Here is a 22723-nt window from a genome sequence, read left to right on the forward strand (position 1 = left end):
AGATGATTAGGGGGTTGAAGGATATGAAGAATGGTTGCAGGAATTGGGTATGTCTAATCTAGTGAAAAGAACTAGGACGCCATGATAGCAGTCTTCCAATATTTGAGGGGCTGCCACAGAGAAGATGGGGTCAATCTGTTCTCCAAAGCACCTGAGGGCAGGACAAGAAGCAATGGATGGAAACTAATCAAGGAGAGAAGCAACTTACAACTAAGGAGAAATTTCCTGACAGTTAGAACAATTAACCAGTGGAACGGCTTGCCTTTAGAAGTTGTGGGTGCTCTGTCACTGGATGTTTTTAAAAAGAGATTGCACAGCCACTTATCTGAAATCGTATAGGGTCTCCTGCTTGGTTGGGGTGTTGGACTGGAGGATCTCCGGGGTCCTTTCCAGATCTATTATCCTGTCTTGGTATTCTGTTATTCTTTCTATTATCACATGTATATATCCCATCCCAAAGAAAGTCCGGAATGGTATAGGATCTCCTGCCATGGGCAGGGGGTTAGACAGAAGACCTCCAAGTTCCCTTCCAACCCCATTCTATGATTTTTCAATACTTTTGGAAAGTTTTAATCATTGTACAGTAAGCTTGGGAGACAAGCCAGGTGTTGTGACTCCGACTCCCGAGCCCATCTTATCGGAGGGAGAAGACTCCAAAAGTGAAGGAGAGGAGTTGGCAAGGCCTCCCTTTCTAGGACCCTCCTCTCTGGCAATGCCTCAGGTGTCTTCCGAAGGAGAAGAGATAGGCCAGGAGCCAGGCACTTCCGAGCAGCCGCAGTTAGACAGCAACGGCGATAAGTCTTGGCTGGATCCCCGACAGCGTCGGAAAGACAAGCGCACGCAGCAGAGAAGGAGGCGTGCCAGAGATTAAGCTGAGTCACTGGACCACACCCCACAGGGGATAAAAGGGGGTGTGGTAGCCATTCAGGCTTTGTGACGGACAAAACTGAAAGCTAGCAAGTCATTCTGCATTTCTGGAACTTCGTTATATGCTCTGCTTGGACTGATTTTTTGGACTGGACTTGACTATTCTTTGGCTTTTGTGGACTTTGATGTTTTCTGTCGGAGGAGATAAACCTCCCTTTGTAAGTAAAGACTGTTGGCAAGCAGCCACTGGGTTGCTGCCAATTCTGTTATCAAAGGAAATTCTTGTCTGCTGGTTTATTTTAACTCTTGGTCGACTGCTGGTGTGCGTGCGTGAGACGGGACAGAACACCAGGTTTGGATGCTTCTTTGGAACATCAACATGATGGGAGCCATCATAGTACTGTATTTTTTGGATTATAAAACGCATCAAGATTTCGAAGAAGTAAGTAAGAAAAAAAAAGGTTTTTGCCCTCCCCGGCTCCCAGGAGCACTCTACAGGCCTCCCAAACCTCTGCATGCCCTATTTTTTGCAAAAATGGGCCCGTTTTTTTCCTGCTTTTTGCAAAAACTGCATTTTTGCCCTCCCCCAGCCCCCAGGAGCACTCTGCAGGCCTCCCAAACCCTCTGCGCACCCCGTTTTTTGCAAAAACGGGCCTGTTTTTTTTGCAAAAATGGGTCCATTTTTCACCCATTTATGTAAAAAACGGGGTGCGCAGAGAGTTTGGGAGGCCTGCAGGGTGCTCCTGGGGGCTGGGGGAGGGTAAAAATGTCCCCGTTTTTGTGAAAAACAGGCTCGTTTTTTGCAAAAATGCCATTTTTGGTCTCCCTAGTCCCCAGGAGCAATCTGCAGGCCTCCCAAACCCTCTTCGCACCCTGTTTTTGCAAAAAAATGGGCCATTTTTTGCAAAAATGGGACGAGCGGGGCGGAGCTTCAGGAGGCCAAAAATGGCTGTATTCGATGTATAACCAACATTTCCACCCTCTTTTAGGAGGGAAAAAAGTGCGTTTTATACTCCCAAAAAATCGGTAATGTTTTAAACCTGAGTTCCATGTATGAATTGCAGTAATGTTCTTATTGTATTTCTATAAATCTCTCTCCTCAACTTTTTTTTCTCCATCAGGCTTCTGAAGAGAAAATCCGAACAACAGAGACCCAGGTGCTTGTAGCATCTGCTCAAAAGAAACTTCTTGAAGAAAGACTAAAGCTTGTGTCTCAGCTGTGGGATTCAGGAATTAAGGTGCATCTTAATCATCTGGGTCAAGCCAATAATTAGAATTCTAAACTATACTTGAGTTTCGTCACAAAGAACCCTAAGTGCCTGATGCAATATAGCTCTTCAGTAATATAGACCTGCAATCTGTTCTATTTAAAACCTGATAATTTAGCCCAATTAACAGTGTCAGCTTCATCAGCTTCATCATCTTATAATGCAACAGGTATTAGCTTCTTGGCTAATACTACAGGTAGTCCTTGAGATACAACAGGTTACTTAACAAACATTCAAAGTTATAACAGACACTCTAAAATTACATACGACCCTGTTTCAAAGTTACAAGGGTTGCAGTGCCCCTGTGGTCATTCACCCTTACAACTGACCACAGGGATGCTGCCGTGCCCCTCCACTTCTTCCCCCCCCCATCCCACCTCGCCAGGACCCTGTAGCACTTGTACCTGCTCCCCACATGCCTTTCACCGATCACATTCACCTTTTGAAGCTCTCTGGACCTCATGTTGGGGAAGGCAGGCAGAGGCCATGTGTCTCTGAGCTGTGCAGAGACAACTCCAAGGCAGCTGCCATTTACTGCCTTAACAGGCAGGGGTGAAATGTAAAATTTGTTACTACCGGTTCTGTGGGCGTGGCTTGGTGGGGGGGGTGTAATGTGACTGGGTGGGCATGGCCAACTTTTTTTTTTTTAACTTTTCAAAGCATTTTTTCTAATGCTTTGAAAAGCCTCTGCCGATCAGGCAACTCAGCTGGGATCGTCAGAGAGGCTTTTTAAAAAATACCTCTCTGACGATCCCAGCTGAGTTCCCTGATCGGCAGAGAGGTATTTTTTAAAAAAGACCTCTCTGCCGATCAGGCAACTCAGCTGGGATCGTCAGAGACTTTTCAAAGCATTTTTTTTACCACCTCTTCGGCCAAGAGGTTGCAGAAAAAAATGCTTTGAAAAGCCTCTGTTGATCCCAGCTGAGCCGCGCGATCATCAGAGGCTTTTTTTTTTACTTTTAAAAGTATTTTTTCGTCGGAAGAGGTTGTAGAAAAAATGCTTTTAAAAGTAAAAAAAAAAAAGCCTCTGATGATCGTGCAGCTCAGCTGGGCATGGAGGGGGGCGCAGGGATTTTTGCTACCGGTTCTCCAAACCACCCGCCGCCATCGCTCCTGGATCGGGCGATCCGGTCCGAACCGGGAGCATTTCACCCCTGGTCTGCACATTACTGCAGAAGCTTCTGAACACTGTAGAAAGCTTCTGCAGCGCTGTGCAGACCTCATTAAGGCAGCAAAATGAAACAGTTTGTCCCTTGTTCCAGAACTGCCCATGAGGCTGCACAAAGAAGCAATCCATTCCAGTGCTCTGGAAGGCCTCAAAGGTCTTCAAAAGGTAAGTGAGGAGGAGGGTTTTTGGCCTGAGGAGAATTAGGCCACAAGCCTCGGGACCCAATGAGAGTGGGAAAAGGGCTGTTGGGACCCTTTGTTGTGTGTGGGAAGATGCACATAGCATCTCAGGCAGTGGGGGACACCTTGAGAGTCAGGACAGGTGGGACTGGGTCTGTGCTAGGTCTCCAAGGATCACCTCCACCCAGGAGGCATCCCACACTCCATTTAATAACCCAGGCATTAATTTAATGATTCATTGGGGAGAGCGGGGATGGGGAGGTCATCAGGTGAGATGCTTCACCTAATGATCATCACAACCTGTGATAGTACCGTAATAGGCACGCTCCATTATAGTCTTATCTCAAGGGCTACCTGTGTGAGGATAACCATAAAATAGCATACATTTGTTATTTGATTGTTTGAAGTTTAGTTGGTGTGTTTCATCAGTAAAGAATACATTGTTTTGAGAATCTCTGAGGTGCGAAGAGATAACAGTTCACCCTCAGGGCATGACGGCCCTGGGAAACTGGCTGGAAGAGAGCTCACTCTTGCCTCTGAAGACGCCCCCCCCCTTTTCTGTATTTGAAGATGCTCCCCTCCCTAAATTCCCAAGCGATTATAGCAAAAGCAAGCTAAAATGCCAGCAAGCCTCCTCTCCCCTCCCCCCCACACTTTCAACAGAATGGCAGGACATGCAGGTGGATGTGACATTCTGCCCCCCCAAACAGCGATGTTAGTCCTGGAGAACAGAACAAAACAAACATGGAGAGAAGAAATAAAAAATGAAAGGCATGCCATTTGGGTCCAGGTAGTGATTGTGGAAGCGTTTAACAAGTCTAGAGGCCCTAACGTGGCAATGGTCAACATATTCATTCTGAGCTGTCGGGAAATCCTTCCATGCCACCAAATACTGAAGGGTTCCCCTATATCTACGGGAGTCTAAGATTTCTCTGATTTCAAACTGCTGCTCCCCTTCTACCATTAAAGGTTCTGGGGTTGGTGGAAGTTCAGGTCTTCTTGTTGGCCTCTTATAATCCACACAAGCATCCTCCAGGCTCAGAATTTACTTTACTAATGGCCATGCATTTTGCATTTATCTTGCTGATAATTGATGTAACACCTCCTAAGATATTGTTCGAGTACTGAATTTGAATGTTCACACCCTCCATTAGTTTGAGGATGGTGATTTGATCTCGGTCTCTGATCAGTTCCCAGTAATTTAAGGAATTTCCTCCAAAACGTAGAGGTGAATTGCACCCCCATCTGAGATAATGCATTGGGGGGCTTTGTGTAGTCTCTAGACATGGTATAAAAACATTTTGGCCAACTCCTGTGCTGAGGGAATCTTCTGACGGGACAAAAAACACTTGTTTAGAAAATAGATCAGTTATCACCCATATAATAGTATTCCGAGAGCTTTCTGGAAACTCCATGATAAAGTCCATAGAGATCTCTGTCCAGGGTGCTGATGGCTCCGCTACTGTTTGAAGGAGTCCAGGGGTTTTCCCTTGTCTACACTTGGTAGAGGCACAGATGGGGCAACTTGCCACATAGCTCTCAATGTCTTTTTTCAGAGATGGTCACCAAAACTGTCTTTTGATTAGGTGTAGAGTTTTTACGAAGCCAAACTGCGCAGCAGACTTAGAATCATGACTTTTCCCAGGAACAGCCTCTGGCTTTCCAGTACATATAGTTTGGACATATAGGACTGAACACACGTTTCCATGGCTTTGAAACCATTTGTCATCCTTCAAAGCAGCTTTAGGTGCAGCCATTACCTTGTTGTCAACTTGTCAGTTTTCTTTCACCTGTGCCCAGGTGGTCACTTGGGCCGCCAATTGCTTGCATGGAAGTAGTGGTTTGATTAGTACTGCTTTAGGCAATTATATTGAGGCATTTGGGACAAAGCATCGGCCAGGAAGTTCTTCCCTCCTGGGAGGTAGTGCAGCGTGAAGTTGAAGTAGTTAAAGTATTGCACCTATCGCACCTGTTTAGGAGACAGCCTCCAGGGGGTTTTAGTGCCTCTAGGTTCTTGTTGTCAGTCCATACCTTGAAAGCCACCTTGCTTCCCTCAAGGAAGTGCCTCCAGGTTAGGAGTGCCCAACGTACTGCGTAAGCCTCTTTTTCCCATACCGCCCACCTCTCCTTGGTTGCCGAGAGTTTCCTGGAAGTGTAAAACACAAGGCTGCATTTGGCCAGAATTCTGACTAGAATCCAACCATGTGTGGATTCTAGTCCAGTATCTTTTAGCTTCTACACATGTCCACCATATATGGTAATATGAACCCGATATCTGATGGCATTTCCAACATTTTTTGGATTTATTCTTGAACATTCTGGCTATCCTTGTCGGGGGTAGATGCCACCTGTAAAACATCTTATACAAATTTTCTTTTTTATTATTTATTTATTTTAATTAAAACGGAAAAACAAACAAACACAGATAAAACAATACAATATACACAACGGGTAAACATAGATCAAGTCTTACAACTTGTATTTTAGATAGTCACATCGGTAAACTATATTCATCAATATATATTTCTACACCTTTACTTATATAACTATCTTGAATTCCCTTTTTGATTTATTGTTTTCTTAGTTGGTACTTGATTCCTATCTAACTATTTCATTTCCTTTTTTGTGTTCCTATTTTTATTTTATTTTTCTTTTCTTTAGCCAATCATACCATTTTTGCCATACCAGGTAATAATCTGTTTCCTCTTTTTCCTATATTTCTTTCGTGAGTTTATCCATCTCTGCGCACTCCATCACTTTTAGGATTATTTTATCTTCTTGTGGTATGTCTCCCGATTTCCAACTCTGAGCAAAAACAATTCTTGCTGCCGTTAAAATATGGGTAATTAAGTATTTTATTTCTTTTTCATAATGGGGTGTAAATATTCCTAATAAATAAGTTTCTGGTTTCATTGGTACTCTCTGACTTATAATTTCTTCTATTTGGTTTTTAACCATCTTCCAAAACTGTTTCGCTTTTTGACAGGACCACCACATGTGGTAATATGTTCCTTTTTGTGTTTTACATTTCCAACAGTCTGGAGAAGTGTTGGGGAGCATTTTTGCTAAGCGCGCTGGAGGAAGGTGCCACCTGTAAAACATTTTATAGATGTTTTCTTTATAGGGTACAGACATTGTTAGTTTGCTATTTACTTTCCATAATTTTTCCCATTTATCCAATTCGATACTATAACCAAAATTTTTTGCCCATATAATCATATTTTCCTTAACCACTTCCTCTTCTAATTTGTATTTTAATAAATAATTATAAATTTTAGTTATTTGTTTATCATTTGTTCCCAATAAAATTTTATCTAATTTGTTCGGTTCTTTTTGGAATCCAAATTGTGCCGAATCCATCTTATATCTAGATTTTATTTGTAAATATGGCCACCAATCAATGTCTGTACCCTGTTTTTTCAATTCTTCTCATGATCTTAGCTCTCCTTTGCTGTTCAGTAATTCTTTGTATGGTCTCATTTTATTCATATCCATCGCATTGGGATATATTTGCGCTTCCATCGTTGAGAGCCATTCTGGAATTTTATCGTAATGGTTTTTTCTGATCTCTAGCCACGTCTTTAGGAGTGTTTCTCTAATAATATGCCTCCGGAAGTATTCATGTTGTTTATCTCTCTCCTGCCATAGGAATGCATGCCACCCTTTCAGTAAGTCAAAACCTTCTATTGTCAGTATCCGTTTATTTTTAAGCTCTATCCAGTCTCTTATCCAGATAAGTGATGTTGCTTTTTGGTATATTTGCCAGTCTGGTAGCCCTAGTCCGCCTTTCTCTCGTGTGTCCTGGAGGTGTTTTAATTTAATTCTTTCCCTCTTTCCTTGCCAAATATAGTCCGTGATCATTTTATTAAAGTCCTTAAAAAAGGCTTTCCCTGGGTTTATCGGGATTACTTGAAATAGGTATAATATTCTTGGTAATATATTCATCTTGATGGATGCGATCTTTCCTAAAAGTGATAGCTGCAATTTGCTCCATATTTCAAGGTCTTTTTTTATCTGTTTTGCCAATTTGTTGCAATTGTCCTCCTTAAGTGTTGATCCTTTGTTAGTGAGCTAGATTCCTAGGTATTTTACCTATTTTACTATTTGTATTCCTAATTTGTCCTCTAATTCTTTTCCTTGTAAGTTTGTAAGATTCTTTGTTAATGCCTTTGTTTTTTGTTTATTGATTTTAAGTCTGGCCACTTTTCCGTATTATTCTATTTTTGCCAATAATTTCATTCCTGTTTGTGTTGGTTGTTCTATAATGAATACTACATCGTCGGCAAATGCTTGAAGTTTATATTCCTCATTCTTGATTTTTAATCCCTTTATTTCTTTATCTTTCCTAACCTCATTTAATAATATTTCTAATGATAATATAGTAGAGGAGATAGGGGACATCCCTGTCTCACTCCTTTGGCTATTTCAAATTGTTCTGTCATCTCTCCGTTTATCCATATTTTTGCTGTTTGGGAAGAATAGATCTTCTTAATCATTTTTAGAAATTTGTCACCAAATCCCATCGCTTCTAATTGTAATATGAAAAATTTCCAGTTTAAATTGTCAAAGGCTTTTTGTGTGTCTAGAAAAATTAGTGCCAATTGTTTGTCTGATTTTTGTTCATAATATTTGAGTACATTGATTATTAATCTCGTGTTATTTTTTATTTGTCTTCTTGGGATAAAACCATTCTGGTTTGGATGGATGTATTCATTAATAATTTTTTTCAGTCTCTCTGTTATGATCAATGTGAATAGTTTATAATCTGCGTTTAGGAGTGATATTGGTCTGTAATTTTTGATTTGTGTGGGGTCTGATTCTTCTTTGGGTATGAGTGTGATGGTTGTTTCAGTCCATGATTGGGGGATTTTAGCTTCTAGAAGTGCATCGTTAAAAACCTGTAATAAAATTTCGTCCATTGGATGTTGACATGCTTTATAAAATTCTGTTGGTATGTCATCTGGTCCTGGAGTTTTATTGTTTTTCTGTTTTTTCCTTGCTTCTGTCAATTTCAACATGGTGATCGGTCTGTTCAATAACTCTCTCTGGGTGTCTTCTAATTCTTGAATGTTGGTATTACTTAGATATCCTTTGATATTTTGTTCTTGGATTTCCTCTTGTTTATATAGATTCTGGAAAAAGTTCTTTGCTATTCGTTTTTTATCTTCGTTTCTGTGATATATTTGCCCTTCCTCATCTTGCAACTGGTGTATTGTTCTCTTCTCCTTTTCTTTTTTCAATTTGTATGCCAGCCAACGTCCTGTTTTGTTTGCATGTTCAAAATGGTTTTGTTTTGCCGATTTAATTTTCCTTGCTATTTCTGTTGTGATTAAATTTATTTTATGTTTTATAAGATTTATTATTTCTTTGATTATTTTATTGTGGGGTTCTTTTTGTAGTTCTGATTCGTTTTTTTTTAAGTTGTGTTAATAAGTTTTCTCTTCTTTGTTGTTTGTCTTTATTTTTCTTTGCTTTGTATGCAATGGTTATACCTCTTATGTAAGCTTTGGTTGTGTCCCACAGGTTTTGGAGTGATGTTTGTTCTTTCATATTTATTTGGAAAAATACAGTCATTTCTTTCTCAATCATTTTCACATACTCTTTATCTTTTATTATTTCCTTATCCCATCCATCTCTTTTGTCTTCGGTGTCCTTTCCATGTTACTATTATTGGGCTGTGGTCTGCCCATGTGTTTGCCGCTATTTCAATTTCTTTTATATCTTTCCTGAGTTCTGTGGTCATCCAAGCCATATCTATTCTAGACCACGATTGGTGTGGGCTAGAATAGAATGTGTATTGTTTCTTACTTTTATTCATCTCCCTCCATACATCCTGTAATTACAGTTCCTGGGCCATGTCTTTGAATGTGTCTGGGAGTGTTTTTTTCCTAGTTTTATTCTTTTTACTACTCTGAAAGTCCTTTCCTGTATCTGTGATTGCATTGTAATCTCCTATGATGCATATATTTTCGTATTCTAGATCTTTGATTATATTGTGTATTCTTTTAAAATATTCATTTTGATTTCCATTTGGTGCATATATTGATACTAATAGTATATTTTTTGATTCCAGCATAATTTCTATCATCAGAATCCTTCTGTCCTCATCCGTATATATTAAATGTTTTTTTAATGTATATTGCGTTCCCCTCTTTTTTTGTTCTGCTAGTGAAGTGTATAATGTTCCTAATTGTTTATTTTCTAATAATTGTTGATGTTGCTTTTTAATGTGGACTTCTTGCAAGTTTATGATATCCATGTCTAATTTCTATAGTTTTTTGAATGTATGTGTTCTTTTAGTTAGTATGTTTAATCCATTTATATTAATTAAAACCAGCATTAATTCTTGTTCCAATGTTCTTTTTTATCTGTTCGTTGTCCTAAGCCTTCTTGTGTTTCTTGTTATGATTTGTGTTTCTTCCCTCGCTCCCTCCCCATCTTCTCTCTTTCCAGTCTTCTCCTTTCTTCTTGATCTCTTTCCATTTCTTCTGTGGAATGTTCTTGGGTCTTGCTATCTGATTCTGATCTGGTTTCCTGTTCTTCTTCTAGTATGAAGTGCTGGTCGAAAAATTCTTCTGCTTTCTCTAAAGTATCAATTTTGTATTTCTTATCTTGCCAGGAAACCAGAATCCCTTCTGGTATCAACCAGCGAAACATTATTTTGTATTTATTTAATTGTGCTGTTAAAAAATTATAATTTCTCCTCTGTTCTCTTATCCTCCTCAGAATCTGTTTTAATGTTATTATTTCCTTCCCTTTGTACTGAATTGATTCTTCTCTCATTATTTTATAGATCTTTTCTTTTATGGTTTTTCTTGCTAATCTGATATGGACCTCCTTGGGTAATCTCTTGGGTGATCTCTTCTTTATCTTTCTGTTTAGCACTTCTAATGTTAACACAAACAACAAAAGTGACAGTGGGCATCCTTGTCTCGTTCCTTTTTTTATTTCAATAGACTCTGTCAATTCTCCATTTATCATTACTTTTGCTGTTTGTTTGTGATATATGGCTTCTATGGCTTTTCTACCAAAGCCCATCTGCACCAGCTGTAAAAGCATAAATTTTATGAAGAAATAAGAAAAACAAGAAACAAGAAAAAGAAAAAAGAAAAAAGAGAAACAAGAAACAAGAAACAAGAGAAACAAGAAACAAGCTCAGACTCAACCCCTCCAAGACCAAGTGGCTGTGGCTTCCGGCGTCCCGGTATAGTCAGCTGGTACCATCACTGACAATAGGGGATGAGATCTTGCTCCCCACAGAGAGGGCCCGCAACTTGGGTGTCCTCCTGGATTCACGGTTATCTTTAGAAGATCATTTGACGGCCGTGGCCAGGGGTGCCTTTTATCAGGTTCGCCTGATCTGCCAGTTGCGTCCCTTTCTGGATCGGGACGCCTTGCGCACGGTCACTCATGCCCTAGTTACCTCCCGTATGGACTACTGTAATGCTCTCTACATGGGGCTCCCCTTGAAAAGCACCCGGAGGCTCCAACTGGTCCAGAACGTAGCCGCGCGGGTGATTATGGGCGCAGCTCGTTACGCCCATGTAACACCTCTCCTACGCGAGCTGCACTGGCTCCCGGTGGTCTTCCGGGTGCGATTCAAGGTGTTAGTTATCACCTTTAAAGCGCTCCATGGCTTAGGACCTGGGTACCTACGAGACCGTCTTTTGCCACCAATAGCTTCCCACCGACCAGTTCGTTCTCACAGGGAGGGACTACTCAGGGTACCGTCAGTCAAATTATGTTGACTGGCGACTCCCAGGGTGAGGGCCTTCTCTGTGGGGGCTCCAACCCTTTGGAATGAACTGCCCCCGGAGATACAGAATATCCCTGATCTCCGTGCTTTCCGCCGTGCCCTCAAGACCCTGATGTTCCAACAGGCGGGGCTAAACATACGAACATGTGAATGATTTTTTAAATGTTATCTAATTCTGGGTTTTATTTAATTGATCAAACTAAGTAATAATTTTAATTAGCAATTTTATGATGTTTGTGTGTCTATATTTTTCTTGACTGTACACCACCTTGAGTCCTACGGGAGAAAGGCGGTATAGAAATATAATAAATAAATAATAAATAAATAAATAAATAAATTGCCAATTCACATTATCGAAGGCTTTCTCTGCATCTAAAAATATTAAAGCCATTTGTTTTTCAGGATGTGCCTCATAATATTCCAAAATATCCAGAATTATCCTCATGTTATCTTTAATCTGTCTTTTTGGCAGAAACCCATTTTGATCAGAGTGTATAAAATTATTTAAATATCTTTTGAGTCTTTCTGCCAATATTGAAGCAAATATTTTATAGTCAGAATTTAGCAGTGATATGGGCCTATAATTCTTGATTTGTTGTGGGTCAGTATCCTCCTTTGGAACAAGTATAATATATGCTTCTGACCATGACTTGACTAGTTTCATCTTTGATATAACTTCATTCATGACTTCTAACAATGGGAGACTCAACGCTTCCTGTAGTGTCTTATAATATTCCGCTGGCAATCCCTCCGGGCCTGGTGCCTTCCCATTCTTTTGTTTTTTAAGTGCTTCAGTTAATTCCATCATCGTTATATTTCCTTCTAACATCATTTCAGTATCTTTGGAGATCTGGGGTAAATTCGCTTTCTGCAAGTATCATTTAACGTCGTCTTCCTCAATATTTTCTTGTTCATACAGTTTACTATAATAATCTTGTATAATTTTTTTCTTCTCTATATTCCCGAATCTATTTTGTCCTTGGTCGTCTATTAGCTGTGTTATTTTTCTTGATTCTCTCTCTTTTTTCAATTTATATGCAAACCATCTACCTGGTTTATTTGCATCTTCAAAGTAGTTCTGTTTGGCACTTCTAATTTTTTGTGCTAAATCCTCTTTTTCTATTAGTCCCATTTTATGTTTAGTTGTGTCCATTTTTATTTTAATGTCCTTTTTTGTGGAAGTTTCTGTAATTCTTTTTCAAGTTTCTTGTAGTCATCCTCTAATATTTTATAAGCTTGTCTTTTCTTAATATTTCTTTTACTTGTATAGTCTATTATCAGACCTCTAGCGTAAGCTTTCATTGTATCCCAAAGGTTTTGCATTGATGTGTCCTCTTTTCTATTTTCTTTAAAAAAGAAAGCCAGTTCTTTTTCCATTTTCTGTACAAAATCTTTTTCTTTTAATATTGTATTATTTAGAGTCCATCTAGATCTTCTCCTTTGACCTTTCCATTTCATTGTCATTGGGTTATGATCTGCCCAGGTGTTTGCTTTTATGTCAATTACTTCTATGTTAGAAATCTATGTGTATGTAGAGAGTTAGAAGTCTTCCAAAAAATCACAGTCTGGATAAAAATAATTAAATAGAGGGGAAGTGGAGAAGTGACACACACAAAAAAAGGAGAAAAAATAAACTTTCTGTCTGAAAGGAAAATCCACAACTGTATAATACCCAAAAATTATTTTGTTAAGTCTCACATAATATTTATAGCTCTCTTTCCAGAGTCACTGCAATAATCTTCTTTTCAGTTTCAGACTCCTGCCATTAATAGTTTCCCAGAAGAGCACCTGAGTAAACAATCCTGCAGACAGTCTTTGATGCTCTTCCCACTATCTTACGAATAGGCTCAGAGTCCTTGAAATGTAACACAGTTGTTACTTACTTTTACCAGAGGAAAAAAAAGATACAATATTTCCAATCCACTAGATGGCAGTGTTACTTATTTTCTCCACTTTCCCTTCTCTTCCTGTATCCAATACCCGATAAAATGAAAATGGAGAGAAAAGAAAAATAAAAAAGTAAAACCAGAGAGAATTTGTGCTAAAAAGGCACTAAAATTTTACCAATTAAGTAAATAAAACAGAAATCTCCAGTCCAATCCAGGCCAGTCCAATTTAAAGAATAAAATTGTTCATAAACATCCACAAGTAGAGGTAAGTTGAAAAATAGGAAAAGCTACCTTAGACTCAGGCTTAATTCCGCCGCTTAACTTCTTATGCCTTCAATTTTAATCATCTTTTCACCTCAGGGTGTTCCTCAAATAATCTATTTAAAAGGTCTCTCACTGAGCCAACACACTTTCTCTCGATCTCTTCCATTCCAGAGCTGTCCCAACTTCAGCAGCTTAATGGCTGCCTCTTCGCCGCCGGAAAAAAGGGCTTCTCCTGGATCAGCCAGGGACTTTGCGATGTCCCTGGGATCAACAGGATGTGTCCTCCACTATCACTGTCTTTATGGGACAGTGAGGTCCAAAAAGAACCGTCCAGCGGCGGAGATATCGACGGCGATCTTGGAGCTACAAGATCGTCCGTCGTACCGTTATGACGTCAGCTCCTCCTCCCCTGCACATTCAAATACTTTTTGAATAATCAGTCCCTCTGGTGGTAAATTATGTTCTTTCCAATATTGCGCGAATGCAATTCTTGCTGCAGTAAGTATATATAAAATCGAGTATCTTATTTCCTTGGCATATTTGGTTTTTAGTATACCCAGGAGAAATGTATCCAAAATCAACTCAATTTTGCAATTTGTTAGGTCTTGTAACTAATGTTGTATTTTAATCCAATACTTCCTCGCTTCGGGGCTTGTCCACTAGGCATGAAAGAAGGTACCTTAATGATAATTTGGGGCTTAAGTTTGGGTATATTTTAGCCAGTCTTGCTGGTGCTAGATGCCAACGGTAGAGCATTTTATATTGATTTTCTTTATAGGCTGCCGATTTTGTTAACATATAGTTTTTATTCCAAATCATTTCCCACTCATCCAAATTTATACTGTGCCCTATGTTTTTGGCCCATGCAATCATTGGTTCTTTTACCACCACCTCTGCTCTGTCAAATTCTAGTAAATAGTTATATAATGTAGATATTAGGTTTTTTTCTGGACTCGTCAGCAGTTTGTCTAATTGGTTTGGTTCCCTATCAATACCATAATCTTCCATATATATTTATTTATTTATTTATTTATTTATTTTATTAGATTTCTATACCGCCCTATTCCCGAAGGACTCAGGGCGGTGCACAGCCAAATAATAAAAACACATACATACAAAATTTAAAAATAGAATAAAATCAAATTAAATAATTTTGGCCCCGACAAATTTAAAACCCCAAACTTTTAAAACCAATTTAAAATTGAATATATAAAATACTAAAAGATATTTAAAATTTTAAAAATCTTTTATAAAAGAGGGGGAAAATTAGGCCAGGCCGGCCTGGTGAAATAGTAAGGTCTTTAAGGCGCGGCAGAAGGTGCGCAGATCCGGGATCCTCCGTATCTCTGGGGGGAGCTCGTTCCAGATAATAGGTGCCCCCACAGAGAAGGCTCTCCCCCTGGGGGCCGCCAGTCGGCATTGTTTGGCTGATGGCACCCGGAGGAGCCCCTCTCTATGGGAGCGTACCGGCTGGTGGGAGGCTATTGGTGGTAGTAGGCGGTCCCGCAAGTACCCAGGTCCTAAGCCATGGAGCGCTTTAAAGGTGGTAACCAGAACCTTGAAGCGCACCCGGAAGACCACCGGGAGCCAGTGCAGCTCGCGCAGGAGGGGTGTTACATGGGAACGCCATGTCGCTCCCATTACCACCCACGCGGCCGCACTCTGCGCCAGTTGGAGCCTCCGGGTGCTCCTCAAGGGGAGCCCCATGTAGAGAGCGTTGCAATAGTCCAGGCGGGAGGTGACAAGGGCATGAGTGACCGTGCGTAACGAGTCCCGATCCAGAAAGGGACGCAACTGGCGAATCAGGCGAACCTGATGAAAAACCTCCCGGTCACGGCCGTCAAGTGCTCTTCTAAAGACAGCCGTGAATCCAGGAGGATGCCCAAGTTGCGAGCCCTCTCCGTGGGGGCCAATGATTCACCCCCAATAGTCAGTGATGGCGTCAACTGACTATATCGGGACGTCGGAAACCACAGCCACTCGGTCTTGGATGGGTTGAGCCTGAGCCTGTTCCTCCCCATCCAGCTCCGTACGGCCTCCAGGCACCGGGACATCACTTCAAGGGCATCGTTGGGGTGATCCGGGGTGGAGATGTACAGCTGGGTGTTGTCAGCGTACTGATGGTACTCCACCCCAAAACCACGGATGATCTCGCCCAGCGGCTTCACATAAATGTTGAACAGGAGAGGCGAGAGGACCGACCCTTGCGGCACCCCACATATGAGGGGCCTCGGGGTCGACCTCTGTCCCCCTGTCAACACAGACTGCGACCGGTCAGAGAGAAAGGAGAAGAACCACCGCAACACAGTGCCTCCCACCCCCAACTCTTCCAACCGGTGCAGCATGATACCATGGTCGATGGTAACAAAAGCCGCTGAGAGATCTAACAGGACCAGGACAGAGGAGCACCCCCTGTCCCGAGGCCTCCAGTGATCATCAACTAACGCGACCAATGCCATTTCCATGCTGTACCCGGGCCTGAAGCCCGACTGGAACGGATCTAGATACGTCGTTTCATCCAGGTGCTGGGGGAGCTGTTGCATGACCACACTCTCAACAACCTTCGCAACAAAGCGAAGGTTGGAGACCGGACGATAATTTACCAACATTGCCGGGTCCAGGGAAGGCTTCTTGAGGAGAGGCCTCACCACCGCCTCTTTCAAGGCGGCGGGAAAGTCACCCTCACCCAGCGAAGCATTTATAATCCCCTGGAGCCAGCCTCGTGTCACTTCCCGGGAAGCCAGTACTAACCAGGAAGGACACGGGTCCAATAAACAAGTGGTCGCATTCAGTCTACCCAGAATCCTGTCCACGTCCTCAGGGGTCACAGGATCAAACTCATCCCAGATAACATTCTCAAGACCTGCCCCTGTCTCTCCCCCTGAGACTACCCAGTCGGAGTCCAAATCTTCCCGAATCTGAGTGATTTTGTCATACAGATACTGAACAAAATCCTCCGCTCTACCCTCCAAGGGGTCCTCCCGCGCTTCCTGGTGGAGCAGGGAGCGGGTCACCCTAAAGAGGGCGGCCGGGCGATTATCTGATGACGCAATAAGAGCAGCAAAATAACTACATTTCGCTGCTTTTATCGCCACTAAGTAATTCCTAATGTGGGATCTTACTAGTGTCCAGTCAGATTCAGAAAGACTGGCCCTCCAACTACTCTTTAGGCGTCTTTTCTGGCGCTTCAGCTCCCTCAGCTCCTCGGTAAACCAAGGAGCCAATTGAGATCGGCGCCGGGTCAGAGGCCGCAAAGGCACGACCCGATCCAGAGCACCAGCAGCCGCCCTATCCCAGGCGGCTACCAGGTCTCCAGTCGAGGCGTGTGCCAGAACCTCAGGAAATGGCCCAAGCTCCGTCTGGAATCTGTCAGGTTCCATCAGGCGCCTGGGGCGGAACCATCTTACTGGCTCCGCCTCCCTGCGGCGGGGTGCAGCGGTTCGAAAGTCGAGACGAAGGAGAGAGTGATCTGACCATGACAAGGGTTCAGTAACTATATCCCCTATATCAAGATCCCTCAACCACTGTCCAGAGACAAAAACCAGATCCAGCGTGTTTTCCCCTGTGTGGGTAGGGCCATGAATTAACTGGGTCAGGTCCATAGCTGTCATGGAAGCCATGAACTCCCGAGCCATCTCCGACGTCTCACCCACGGACGGCAGGTTGAAATCCCCCATGACCATAAGCCTAGGGGTATCAACCGCCACCGCGGTGATGACGTTGAGTAGCTCGGGCAGGGCTGTTGCCACGTGGCAGGGAGCCAGGTACGTGATCAGCAAACCCATCTGAACCCCATGACCCCATTTCACAAAAAGGGATTCACAGCCGGCCGTCTGAGGAACAGTGGCCTCCCTCGGTCTCAGACCTTCTTTAATGATAACCGCTACCCCCCCGCCCCTCCCCTGTAACCTCGGCAGATGGAATGCTTGGAAACCTGGCGGGCACATTTCAACGAGGGGAACCCCTCCTGGCCCAACCAGGTCTCCGTAATACCTGCCAGGTCCGCACCCCCCTCCTGAACAAGATCACAGATGAGGGGGGCTTTATTTACTACGGACCTGGCATTGCACAGCATCAGCCGAAGGCCTGGGTCCTGAGGATCTATGCAACCTGAGGAGCGAGTAGAGCCTTGGGGGCCGGAGCACGCCACCGCTCGTAGACAGCGAGTGCGCACTCCCGTAACACGATATGGCCCCCTGCTCCCGCCATATCTACCCCTCCCACCTACAGTACTGATGTTCAAAAAACTATCCGGACAAGCTCTAACCCCCCCCCTCGATCCCGGGTCCCCCACCCCCCACGCCACGCTTCACTGCCAGACCCGACCCTCCCCCTTGTGGGTTATCCCCCATACCCACAGCCCGAATTCCAATCTGACCCTCCCCCTCCCTGGGACCCCTTAAAAATTTGACTAAAAATTTCGTTAGAAAACCCCTCAATCCCCTTGTTTTCACATGCCACCTCTCTGGGTCCCAAAACCTTTCCTTGAGGTGGGCCCTCGATAGTGAGGAGGGCCACATCTGCGAGAAGGGGGAATCTCGCAGCGCAAGAAGATCTGCAGTCGTATACATCTCCAAAATGCAGCGATGGAGGCCCAAAGCTCAGACAGGGGACTTCACAAAAGATGTAACACAGCCATTTGTTCATCGATGTGCTGTTGGTATCTCAACTGTCCTCCCACAACAGCAGGAGGGTCCTAATTATCTCCTCCAATGGGGGCGACCTCCGGCCCGCCCTCTCACGGCGGAACCCCACGGGGCCGTAGATTGAAAAAGTTCTCCCACAGACAAGAGTCATGATGTAATAGAGGACCCCTCAACAGTTGCATCAGTTTGGCTGACCATGGTCGGAAGAAAGATTTATCAGTCTATCAGTCAGTCTATGAGTCACGCCAGGGGCGAAGATGGAAAATCCTTGGCAAAGTCTTATACTCAAGATCATATTCGAGTAAGTCCCGATGAAAAAGGGAAAGAAGGGAAGGGGAAGAAGGAAGAGGGGAAGAAAAGGGGGGGGAGAGAGAAAATTCCCTCAATTAGGGCAAATAATAAGCCCATTTAGGCGGACACAGTACCCGGGAGGGGGAGGAGAAAAGGGCTGGTATCTATGTGACGGAAAACTCCTCCGTCGCCCCCCAGCCCTACATTCCTCAGTTCAGTTCTTCCGGGATAACAAATCCAAACCCTAGCCTCCATTGGATGTCACAGGGGGCCTCCAGGTCCTCTACAGCCGCCAAGATATCCCGGGAGGGGGTCTTTCTTATATCTGGATTGTATTTGTAAATATGGTCAATGTGGATTCCCTGTTCTTTTAGTACTTGGTTACTTTTAAGTCTTCCTTGATTATCTAATATTTCTGTATATCTAATCATTTTACTAATGTCTACTGTATTGGGGTGGATCATAGCTTCCATGGTAGATAACCAGTCAGGAATTTTCATATAATGCTTCTTCTTTACATCTTCCCAAGTTTCTATCAATGCATTTCTAATTTTATGTCTAAAAAAGTTTGCGTATATCCTATTCTTCTTATCCCACAGAAAAGCATGCCACCCATTTTGTAGGTCGTGTCCTTCCAGAGTTAAAATTCTAATATTCCTTAAATTGACCTAATCTCTTATCCAAACTAACATGGCTGCTTTATGGTATATTTCCCACGCTGGGAGACCGAAACCACCCCTACTTCTACTATCTTGAAGCGATCGTAATTTTATCCTTGCCTTTTTCCCCAGAACAGACGAATTTAGTAGTCATTTTGTTGAGTTCTGTGAAGAATTTTTTGTGTAATGGGATGGGTATCGTTTGGAAAATGTATAGTAGTTTAGGTAGAATATTCATCTTAATCGACGCTATCCTACCTAGAAGCGATATTTCTAATTTCTCCCACTTTTCCAGCTCTCTCTTTATTTGATGAACCAAGGCCACATAATTGTCCTCTTTTAGGGATGAGCATCTCCCTGTTAGCCATATCCCTAGATATTTGATTTTTTTAACAATTTGAACAAACAAGTTCTTTTTTCTGAATTGATGTTAGGTTTTTAATTAGCATTTTGGTTTTCCCCTTATTGATTTTAAGTCCTGATACTTCCCCATACTTTTCTATTTCTTGTAATAGAATTGGGCCCGATTCCAAGGGTTCCTCAATAATAAAAACCACATCATCTGCAAAGGCCTGTGCCTTGTATTCTTCCCTTTTAATTTTCAATCCTTTTATCTCTCAATTTATTCTAACTCTGTTTAATAATATTTCTAATTTAAAATAAATAACGGTGACAATGGGCACCCTTGACGTTCCCCTTTATTTATCTGGAACTTATCTGTAGTATCCCCATTCACTATTACTCTTGCACTTTGTGCTTTATATATTGCCTCTATCATATTCTCAAATTTAATTCAGAATTTCATTTGTTTGATTTGCCTGATCATAAATAACCAATTCAAGTTGTCAAAGGCTTTTTGGGCGTCCAGAAAAACAAGGGCCACTTGTTTCTCTAGATGAGCTTCATAGTATTCCAGGGTATTTACAATTACTCTCGTATTGTCTCTTATTTGTCTATCGGGGAGAAAACCGTTTTGATCAGGATGTATAGTCTCATTTAATATTTTCTTCAATCTTTCTGCCATTATGTTCATAAATATTTTATAATCTATGTTCAACAGGGATATTGGTCTGTAATTTCTAATTTGATTCTTAATCGTACCTTCTTTCGAAATTAAGGTGATATATGACTCCCTCCACGATTCTAGTATCTTCACTTCAAATAATGCTTCATTGCAAATTTCCAATACTGTTGGTTCTAAAATTTCACCCAGTTTTTTATAAATTTCTTCTGTGAGACCATCCGGTCCTGGTGATTTATTACTTTTAAGTCTTGAAATTGACGTTCTCAGTTCTTCTGGAGTTTATTTATTTATTTATTATATTTCTATACCGCCTTTCTCCCGTAGGACTCAAGGCGGTGTACAGTCAAGAAAAATATAGACACACAAACATCATAAATTTGCTAATTAAAATTATTACTTAGTTTGGTCAATTAAGTTATTTCTTTGTTTAACAGTTCCCTTTTTTTCCTCCCCTAATGGTGTGATCTCTTCTTCCATTAAATAGTCGTCAATCTTCTCCATTGATATTTCTTCTTTTTTATAAAGGTCTATATAGTAATTTTGTACTATTTTCTTTTTCTCCTCCTCATTATTTTGTATGGTCCCCATCTCATCCTCTAATTATTGAATAATCCGCTGCTCTTTCTCTTTTTTTCAATTTGTAGGCCAGCCATCTTCCAGTTTTATTAGCGTGTTCGAAATAAAATTGTCTAGAGTATCTTAAATTTTTTGCCATTTCCTCTTGCTCTAGTAAGTTTAATTTGTGTCTCGCAAGGGTCAAATTCTCCTTAACTATTTCATCTCCTGGTTTTTGTTGGAGTCACTTCTCCCAATCTCCGATTTCTTCCAAAATTGTATTATGCATTTTCCATTTCTCCTTATTTTTCTTTGCATTGTAGGCTATTGTTATCCCTCTTATGTAGGCTTTCATGGTATCCCGTTAATTTGTTAAGGAAGTATGTTGTTTTTTTATTTTCTTTAAAAAATAAACTCAATTCCTTCATTATCCTTTCTATATAATCCTTTTCATTTAATATTTGAGGGTTTAATGTCCATCTTCTAATTCTTTTTTCATATATCTCTTAAATTTAATTCATCTGTCATATTAAAAATGTTTTGGGTAAAGTATTTCTTTTCTTCTTATTATCTTTATCGCTAATATAATCTTTGGTATCCACTATCCCATTATAGTCGCCCACAATGCAAATATTCCTGTAGCCTGTCGTAATTATCTTTTCATGTAGTTTTTTACAATAGTCCCCCTGGTTCTTGTTTGGCGGATAAATGACTACTAACAAAATTGGTGTATAACCTCTCTTTATTTCCACCATTAAAGTTCTTCCCTTTGGGTCCGCATAAATTTGTTTAGCTATAATTCCTCCCTTAATATATATCACAACCTCTTTCTTTTTCTTCTCTGATAGTGCTCTATATAGTTTCCCTAATTTGTTATATTCCAAATATTTTTCATCCTGCTTCTGAATATGAATTTCCTGGAGGCATATTATCTCTGCTTTTTGTTTGATTAATTTGTGAATATTTGTCTTCTTTTTGCTGCAGCATTTAATCCATTTACATTTATTGATATAAACTTCCAGTCCTCCATTTTTTAATCTAGCTGCCTAGTGTTAAAAGTCTGTTTGCTCATGTAACCCTTTGAGTTCTTGTTTTACTACCCTTTATTTCCTGGTTGTCTCTTTCTTCTTTGTTCTTCTTTTCTGGGACCTCTTCTTTAGCTTCTCGATGATGTAGCAGTTCTTCCTGGTTTATAGTTTCCATCTCCTCTTTACTGCTCTGCTCCTCTTCAGTTGCCATCAGTTGATCAAGAAAGTCTTGTGCCATCACTAAACTGTCTATTTTTATCTTTTTGCCTTGCCATGAGACAAGCATCCCTTCCGGGATTATCCATCTAAACATAATATTTTGCTTATTCAGTTGTATAGCCAGGAAGCGATAGTCTTTACGCTGCTCTCGAACTCTTCTGGGAACTTGCTTCAGTGTGATAATTTCTTTTTCCTTATAGATCATGGGTTCCTCTCAAGTTATATTATATATTATATCATGGACTCTCTTTCGAACAAATCTGATGTGGACCTCTCTGGGCAATTTATGGCATCTAGCATAATTCTTTTGGATTCGGTATACCTTGTCTATCTCGTTCATAATTTCCTGTTTATCTCTCTGCAGAGATTCTGCTATAATCTCTGCCATAATCTGTCCAAGATCTTCATCTTTTACCTCAGTCACATTTTGGAATCTCAAATAGAATGATGTCCTATCCATTTCCAACTGAATTACAAAGTCCTCAAGATCTTTATTTAGAGCCATCATCTTCTGATCTACCTGATCCACTTTTTTTTCAGTTTGTTCAGCTTTGGCTTCTACAATTTTTATTTTTTGTTCATTTTTCTGGATTGCTTCCTGGATTGAATTCATTTTGTTATCTAATTTTTGGATATCAACTTTCATTTCACCATGGTTGCTAAACATAGTTTCTTGCATCTTAACCATTGTTTCCTGGATCAGCTTGCATTGTTTGCATATTAGGTGGTGCGGTAAATTTTTCCGCCTTTGAAAGCCCTTCAGCCGGACATTGGTTTGAAGGGGAAGCCATTGTTATCGTTGGGTTCGGTGCTGTTTTTTTCCCTGTCTTTAAAGTTGTTGTTGTGAAGCTAGTCATCTCTTTCAATACTCTATATTGCTCTCCCAGTATTTTATAAATATTTTTCCACA

At 41.3% G+C, this 22723-nt stretch overlaps 1 protein-coding gene across 6 annotated transcripts in view; it reads left to right on the forward strand.

Annotated features, from left to right (window-relative positions):
- The window catches only part of LOC117662305 (histidine--tRNA ligase, cytoplasmic-like), a 114823-nt gene that overhangs the window by 84452 nt on the left and 7648 nt on the right, over nucleotides 1-22723 (forward strand). For all 6 annotated transcript variants that reach the window (XM_034411641.3, XM_034411644.3, XM_034411643.3 and 3 more), the window contains one exon: nucleotides 1989-2105. In XM_034411641.3, the coding sequence (XP_034267532.1) occupies nucleotides 1989-2105 (117 nt within the window). The remainder of the gene's footprint in view (nucleotides 1-1988; nucleotides 2106-22723) is intronic.

This window comes from Pantherophis guttatus, chromosome 3 (assembly GCF_059756535.1).
Source record: "Pantherophis guttatus breed Tessera chromosome 3, ASM5975653v1, whole genome shotgun sequence".
Lineage (NCBI taxonomy): Eukaryota > Metazoa > Chordata > Lepidosauria > Squamata > Colubridae > Pantherophis > Pantherophis guttatus.